The sequence below is a fragment of the Leopardus geoffroyi genome, chromosome C3 (genome assembly GCF_018350155.1).
Source record: "Leopardus geoffroyi isolate Oge1 chromosome C3, O.geoffroyi_Oge1_pat1.0, whole genome shotgun sequence".
NCBI lineage: Eukaryota > Metazoa > Chordata > Mammalia > Carnivora > Felidae > Leopardus > Leopardus geoffroyi.
The window spans coordinates 140,588,498-140,597,326 of NC_059338.1; the positions used below are offsets into that span (position 1 = coordinate 140,588,498).

Here is an 8,829-nt window from a genome sequence, read left to right on the forward strand (position 1 = left end):
GAGCCAAATTATGGAAAGAGCCCGTATGTCCATCAACTGATAAATGGATACAGATGTGGTGTGTGTGTGTGTGTGTGTGTGTGTGTACACAAAGAGTGAATTCTTGCCATTTGCAACAGCATGGATGCAGCTAGAGTGCATTATGCTAAGTGAAATAAGTCAGTCAGAGAAAGACAGATACCGTATGATTTCACTCATATGTGGAATTTAACAAACCAAAGAGATGAACATAGGGAAGGGGAAAAAAAGAAGGGAAGCAAACCATAAGAGACTCTTAACTATAGGAAAAAAAAAAAACTGAGGGTTGCTAGAGGAGAGGAGAGGTGGGCAGAGAATGGGCTAAATGGGTGATGGGCATTAAGAGGGTACTTGTGATGAGCACTGGGTGTTGTACATAAGTGATGAATCACCGGATTCCACTCCTAAAACCAATATTACGCTATACTTTAACTAACTAGAGTTTGAATAAAAACTTGAAAAATATTTCTTATGTTGAAAGTATTTGAGGGTGCCTTGGTGGCTCAGTTGGCTCAGCGTCTGACTCTTGATTTCAGCTCAGGTCATGATCTCATGGGTTTGTGAGTTTGAGCCCTGCATCAGGCTCTGTGTTGGCAGCGTGGATCCTGCCTGGGATTCTCTCTCTGCCTCTCTCTCTCTCTGCTGCTTCCCTACTCGCATTCTCACTCTCTCTCTCTCTCTCAAAATAAATAAACTTAAAAAAAGAAAATATTTGAAATCCTTCCTTATATACACATATGTATGTATATAGATAGATAATTATTCAAATCTTTCCTAGACGCCCAAAATGTACATTGTAAAATTCGTGGCAGGATGGTGAAAAATATGAACAAAGCAGTTCATTTTTTTTAAAATAGAAAGCACTAATGAAGTTCTAGGGATAGAAAGCAATTTATTTCTCAAAATATTATGATAAGGACTATTCTCTTAGGGGAAAACAAAACAAAACAAACAAAACAAAATACTAGCCAAAACAAAAATCCACACGAAAGTGACCAGAATTAAAGTTATTTGATCATAACTGGAGAAAATGTCTAAAAAAATCAAGAGCACTTCACATTTTATGAAGAATAAAATAACAGGTTTATACAAATATTTCCATTTTGGCACACTTGGCTCATTTCCATTTTCTCAGTTTTACAACGTTGAGTCCTGTTTCTGATACTACCCCCATCTATCCTTACACTCTCTCCTCCGGGGTTTTAAATACCAATCTTGCTTGCGAGTCTCAAATCTGAGTATTCAGTCTAGTCTTACCGTCTGAGTTCCAGGCTCATAGACCTGACGGTTACTTGGCCTTAGGTATCAGAATCTCAAAGTGTCCAACCCAGAACCCTTATGTCCCCAGACAAACACGCCTCCTCCACCTCCATCCCCCACAACACCCAGTTCTCACATTGTTAGTAAAATATATTCTGTTATATTGTTGCGCAAGATGGGGAGGTAATCCCCACAGCGAGTCCTAGGCTTTCTACCTCCTCCATCGTGTCTCAAGTCCATACTCTCCCCCATCTGTTCTCGTCTGACACGTGTCTGACTTGCATTATCTCTTGCTCAGAATAACAGAAGAGCATCCCGCCTCCCATTTCCTCTCGTTTCCCTCTGATCTGTTCTCCACTCAGCGGTGAGGGTATTTCCAAACATAACTCACATGATAGCCTGGCTCAGTGGATCCACATTGCTCCCTAAAGGAAACCAGGTGTCACGGCGTGTGTCCAATGTCATCTCGTTGCATGCACGCTCTCATACCGCACCCTAGCCACACCAGACACCTGTCACAACTGGGGACATACCCTGCTCTTCTCAAACTAGACACTATGCCCATTTGGTTTCCTCCACTGAGAATGGTTCCCTTGTCTTTGCATGACTAACTCCTGGTCATTCTTTCAGACTCCGCTTCCAAATTCCGGGAAGTCATCCAGACCACCCCATCTACCAAGGACATTGTTCATCTTAATGACACTTGACAACATTTGTGATTAGATAATCTTTGTTTACACATTTGTTGACAGCCCTTCGGCCCTTCGACATAATTCACACTGGTACACTCAGTGCTTAGGGACTCTGAACATTGGTTGAACTTCGTTGATCATTTCAATTGCGAGAAACACTAAAGAGAGTGCAGACTCCAAATCTGAACCCTGGTTCCATCATTTAGCAGCTACATGGTTCTGGGCATGTTACTCAAACTCTTTTTGCCTTAATTTCTGTGAAATTAAGATTTCTGTGAAATCTATATGATTTCATAGACATAGGTAGAGTACCTAGAACAATGTCTGGCACATTAAAAAATTCAATGAAGTTTAGCTATCCATTTATGCATCATTTTATTCTCCAAATATTTACTGAGTGCTTACCCTTTGTAGGGTATAGTGGAAGATTCTGTGAGTCGGTCAAAGTCTTTGCCCTTTGTGGACTTCAAATCCAGTAAAAGAATTAGCACATACACAAAGAGATAAACTCAAAGAAACATGTGATTCATGTCCTAGGAAAATAAAAAATAAACACTAGTGTTCATTTGTGAGGGCTGCCATGACACAATACCACAGAAATTATACGGTCTCATGGTTCCGGAGGCCAGATGTCTAGAGGTTAGACTAATATCAAGGTTTTGGCAGAGTTCTCTCCTTCTGAGGCCTATAAGAGAGAACCTGTTCCATGCCTCTGTCCGAGCTTCTGGTGGTTCACTGGCAAACTTTGGCTTGTAGAACCATCACCCTGATCTCTACCTTCTTCGTCATATGGCATGCTTCCTGTGTGCATACCTGTGTCCATGTTTCCCCTTTATATAAGGACACTCGTCATATGGATTAGGGGTCCACCCTATACTAATATGGCCTCGTGTAACTAAGTACATCTGCAATGACTCTTTTTCCAAATAAGATCAGATTCTAAATTACCAGAGATGAAGACATCAACATAAGAATTTGGGGGGTGGGGGGCACAATTCAACCTGTGACAAAATCATAAGAATACAATATTTCCCCAGCAAATTCAATACTCTGAATGTATACTTAAATAACAAGAAAGCTATAAATGGATCTGGATGTGTTTAAAAAAAATCACTAATGCAGAATGTTGTAAGGATTTCAACAATCATGTTATAACTAAAGTCTCATTATTGGCCATAATTTTAATTTCCCTAAATTTTCCTAGGTTTCGCAAGATAAACCAGTGTTTGTCAATATAGAAAAAGAATGGAAACAATGATTAACAACGATACTTCACAGGAGAAAAGGGCTATTAAAACGACAAACATGTTAAAGCAAAAGTGTCATTGTATCTACACAGTAAAATAAATGTATCTCTGTATCCACTGCCAAATATGTAGACCAGCTGAGCGCTACGGTTCATAAAACTTAGTTTAAAACATGTTACCACAACCACACCATCATCATTCAGACACCTCTCAACACATTTTAGTTCAGCCTTACAGAGTCACCGGTGGTGACAAGATAGTTGGAATGTGGGATGGAGAGAAAGTTAACATGGTTTTTTTCTGTGAGAAATTAAAACAAAAACAAAAACGAGTTTTCTTTAATTTGAGAGGATGTCCTCTAAAATGAAAACATACAGCCTATCTGTGTGTTGAAAGCTGTGTGGTTTCTATAACTCTTCTAAAGGTTTCTGTTACTACAGATATGTAAAGGGAAAGTTGAATTTTGCTCCGCTGATTAGTAGGCCTAATAGGCATTATGGCTGTCACCTTTCCATAAAGTGATGCAAGTAGCAATAAATCTCTGGTAATCCAACAACCAGGGACAGAAATCCTGTTGAATGTGTCTTTGAGTCACCTCTTTGAGATATATAAAAAAAAAAGTCTAAAGCTCTCTGCCAACCACGAAGTTCAACACTTCACTGGGCCACTATAAGAAGATGGCTCTGAAGTGATATGTGGAGCCAATTTTTGGCTTTCAAAAATGCAATTAAGACTTCTTTAAATGTAGCAACTGTAAGTAATTTACTAAAAGCATATAATTAAGTGTTTCTTTTTTATTTCTAGATTACACATACGTGATAATAGAATACACATTATTCTAAGCCAAGCAAAATGAAAAGTATTCTTAACAACAACAACAACAACAACAAAAAATGAATTTAAATGTTCTTGGGTGACTCGATGAATCTGTTACACAGTGGTGAATTGCTTTTTCCGAAAAGATTTACTTTGCATAGTTTTCTATGGACATGCATTCATGCTTCTCAATTTCCCTTTAAATTCGTTCAGCAGAATTTAGAACATGAATGTAAAATCTGGGGCATAGTGCACAAATTTGCTTAGGGGTAGAACTGTGGAGACAAAGTAATGACGGGAGATGGGCAGAGCAGCAGAATGAAGACAGCAGAAAGAAGGACTGAGATTTTGCAAACCAAAGCTCACCCAAATACACTAGCCTGCAAGTGAGTTCTCTCCAATTCTTCTTATTCCCAGTCTGATGTTTCACTCTGGAGCTGGGCTTGGAGGAAATGTGAGTGAGATCATAAAAACCTTCCCTTGTTTCTTTAACTTTTAGAAAGAGCTAATGGGCCATCTTTTAATGACCTGCACAGTTACTCCTAGTCATTAGCATGTAGATTCTTTTCAGCAAATGTGTGCTCCAAATGCCATTCCCCTCTCAACACCCACTCTTACTTACTGCTTCATAACCTCCAACTTCCAACAGTTGGTGGGAGCAGAAAAAAAAAAAAAACATGAAAGAGAAAAAATGACAGCTGGTTTCAGTGGAAAGAACACTAGATCTTTTTCCCTGGTTTTTACCGGTTTTATCCGCTGGTATGCTGGACAAGGCTTATAATGGCTCAGAGAGTCAGTTATATTTTTAGGATTTTGTGACCCTGTTGTTAAATGGAGCCATTATTAACAATTAAATAATATAAACTTAATTTTAAATAAATAATATTAAAATAGAAGTAATAAATATTAAAAACACATCCTTTCTTATTTTACTGTATTTTACTTTCACCTGCTTTTGAGGTTATTCATGCCTATTCTAGCTGTATGCTAGCAATACTATGTAATGGTATTTCAAACTGGCCAAGGTGGGAATATTTACACCAAAGAAATTGGCAAATGCTAAACAAATCAGGGTGTAACTCTGTTCTGTTGATTGTCTATGTTTAGGAAAGCCATGGAGGTTTTCTAATAATACATATTAAACCTAAAATGTGCTGTCATTATCCTGTCAATAGCACACAAAAAAACTGAAGTTTCCCAGCATGTGAAAATGATTACCCAATTCAGCAAAGCATCTGCTGAAGGAGGAGGTCACTGAGAGGACATGACTGCCAGCTGCCCCTTACGCTGGGCCAGGGCTATCCAAGGCTCCTTACTTCTCCCATCCTTGGAATATACATCTTGCCCACTGTGGGAGTCACTTCAAGGACACAGTCTTGAGAAAGTAATCTGTTGTTGAGACCTTCGCGATGGTACACATGGATGAACCCAGTTAAGGCCCCATTTAAACTTTTAAGATTCTTGTAGGCAGGGGTGGAGATCTACTCATCTTGTAGCCACTTCGTACATAAGTCACCTTGCTTAGGAATCTGCCACCTACCAATCCGGAGTGGCCTGCCTCTTTCTTTGGTCTCTCCTTGCCTCCCCTGTATGAGAGCCATTTTGTTTGTTTGTTGTTGGTTTTTTTAATTAATCTTAGTGTTATGTTTGAATTATTTACTCTATATAGATTGTGTATCTAATCTAGGTTTTTGGTTGCCGTGAGGTTCATATATAACAACCTGTGTATATAAAAGTCTATTTTAATGTTTTTTAAATATATGAAATTTATTGTCAAATCGGTTTCCATACAACACCCAGTGCTCATCCCAACAGGTGTCCTCCTCAGTACCCACCACCCACCCTCCCCTCCCTCCCACCCCCCATCAGCCCTCAGTTTGCTATGAGAGCCATTTCGAATTTCACCCAGGGAGGTTCCCTGAGGCTGTGAACCAACATCAGGTCCCCGAAGGAGTAAAATTCCAATACTGGCTTCCTTGTGTCACTTTCCTATTACTCCTCAAAGTAAATAAAAATATTAACCGGCATTCATATCAGATCTACATAACCAAGAGTATACCAAATTCAACAAAAAGATTCTGCCAGAATTAATGGGCTATATAAATTTTACAATAAAGAACATTACATCATCATCATCATTATTATTTGTCCAGCGAGCACTACACATCCTTTAAATATATATAATGTATTATATACAATATCATGATGTAATAATACAGGTAATATAATACATACATGCTTTGTTTTGTCTGAGATCCAATTATTAAAAGTTTACTCTCCCCATCTCTACCATGTAAAAACTATTGATTTGGAAAAGTTGTTTAACTCTGTGAGTATCACCTTCCTTAACTGCAAACTAGTGAAATGGGTGCCTTTCTCAAAAGATAATTTTAAGAGTCAAACATTCAGCAAATAACTTTTCAGCTCCTGATATGAGCTCTCTTAAGCACTTGCAAGGTTTGCAAAGATGAATAATGTTTCATCTTTATCTTCAGGTAGCTTACAGTCTAGAGATGAGAGATATATGTAAATAAAATAATTTAAGACAATGAAATGTGATCCAACAGAGGAAAAGGCAAAGCGCTATGCAATTCAAACAAAAGAAGTGATTGATTTTACCTGGAGCACCAGGAAAGCCTTCATAGAGAAGACAGAATTTTGAGATAAGTTTGAAGAGTACGTTGCATTTTGTATCAACTGAGGAGGTATATGTGGAAAGTGGAGGCATTCCAGGCTGATAGATGAAACACCGAACATATTTTCATCACAAATACTATAATATCAACTAAGGAAATCACAATTGTATTGATAAACCCACTGCATCAAACACTCCTACACGTAATTTCCATGTACAACAGAAAGAATTATGCCATTATACGATCCAGAGTGCCCGACTACAATCTTGCATATTCAAGAGTTGACTAAATAGTTATTCGGTTTTTCCTATTTATAAGCCATGTTCATTTCTAATAACCAAACTGTAAATTATCCTACGACCTTTCTTTAGTGAAAGGAAACATTCATGTCCAAATGAATTTTAAAATTATTTTTTCAAGAAACTATGTACTATGTCCTGTCCTACTTAACAGGACAGAAGGGACTATCCCATGGACTTAAAGAAAAGTTGTCACTGACTGCAACTCTATAAATACATAAACTATGCATGTATTATGTAAACAAGGAAGAGCACATCTAGAGGGAGGTTTTAATGGGAGAGTGGAACACTGAGGCAAGAGTGAGACCTTTCAATACATTTACAGGAACAAGGACTATTAAAGAAAGAGCATTATTTCATCTCTCAGTTAATGAGTCTTGGAAGGGCTGACATTAGTCAGTAAAGTTCACTGGAAGGCTTTTCCCCTTGCTAGGAAAAACATGCTAGTTAATGTATGTAACTTTCAAAAACAAACACTTTGAAGAAGGCTTGGCAGAGCATCTACAGAATTTAAGTGTAAGAGAAGGAGATGTCTATTAATCTCTCACATACAAAAGTCTGACACAATGGGTCTGTAGCCGTGACCTCAAGTGACTGTGGAAGAGAGACCACAGGGCCCGTCTGTGTCCCTAATAGACATATGTTAAGAAAAGCAGCCTCTCAACACACACACACACACACACACACACACACACACACACACACACGCTGAAATGAAAGCCTTTTTCCTCTTCACTCTGGATCTCTCACCCCCCAGTACATGCACTCCCCTGGCAAGCCACTGTGCCAAAGGAGCCTTTCACTCGTTCTCTCCCTGATGACAACTGTCAGTCTGTCGCTGTCTGAACGTGCAACACTTCAACAAAATCTAAAGAGAAATTGGAAGCGCGGGGGCTGGAATACTCTGTTTAAAACCACACAGCCAGACCTCCTTCCTGGAGATCCGAGACTCCTCGACCATCACCTTTCAAACTGCGGAAGGTAAGAATCACCCCAGTCTGAGCTAGGAGTTAAGGCCGTTTCTGTGTCCTCAGAACCTGAGCACTCTTACGCGCCTTCTAATTAAACAATGTGAACAAAAATCATCCCGAGAAGAAAGAGCCCACAAGCCCCGGGGAAACTTCAGCAGGAAAGCAGACTGTGCTAAAGCCAGTGGTCCGACAGAGGGGCGGGGAAATCGCTCACTCTCCAGCGCCTCGGCAGCGGCCCCGGGACCTCGGCGCGACGTCCGCTGGGTGCGCGGTGACCCAGAGAGCTCAGGGCCCAGAGGGAGACCGCGCCCTCCCGCTGAGCGCCCGGGGCCGGAGGGCAGTGCGGGTCGGGGCTGCGGGGAGGCGGGGGCCGGCTGGAGCCCCCGGCTGGCACTCACGCGCCGCGCCGGGAGGTGCAGGTCCGCGGCGGGGGCCGTGGAGGCCAGTCCCAGGGCAGGCGCGGATCCCGGGACTGGGGCGCGCGGGGCACTCACCAGCTGCAGCGCGCAGAGGCAGATGAGCGAGCAGCGCCCGGTGCAGCAGCCCATGGTGCCGGCGGCGTCCGAGCGGCGCGCTCGGGGAGCGATCCGCGTCCTCCGGCGCCGCTGCTCCCCGCTCCGGAGCGGCCCCCGCCCGGCTCTCGCCCGGCCCGGCCCAGGCTCGCCCCGCCGCGCGGCCGCCGCTCGCGGCTCTCGGGGTCCCGGCGAGCGCACCGCCTTTGTTAGTTTCCCGGGCGGGCAGAGGTCAGTCCGGCGCGCTCGACCCGAGCGTCTGGCGGGGTCCCTGCCTCCCACTGTGCAGGTCTGCTTCTTGGGGAGGGGGAGCCGGGCGGGCGGGGCGGGGGGCGGAAGGGAGGCTACAGATGGTGAGTGGGTGGAAGTCTGTTTAGG

The 8,829-nt window shown here is 42.1% G+C and overlaps 1 protein-coding gene across 3 annotated transcripts in view; it reads right to left on the bottom strand.

Annotated features, from left to right (window-relative positions):
- The window catches only part of NKAIN3 (sodium/potassium transporting ATPase interacting 3), a 611,969-nt gene extending 603,359 nt beyond the window's left edge, over window positions 1–8,610 (bottom strand). For all 3 annotated transcript variants that reach the window (XM_045455140.1, XM_045455139.1, XM_045455138.1), the window contains exon 1: window positions 8,434–8,610. In XM_045455140.1, the coding sequence (XP_045311096.1) occupies window positions 8,434–8,487 (54 nt within the window). In that variant the 5' untranslated portion in view covers window positions 8,488–8,610. The remainder of the gene's footprint in view (window positions 1–8,433) is intronic.
- Window positions 8,611–8,829: the final 219 nt, after the last annotated feature.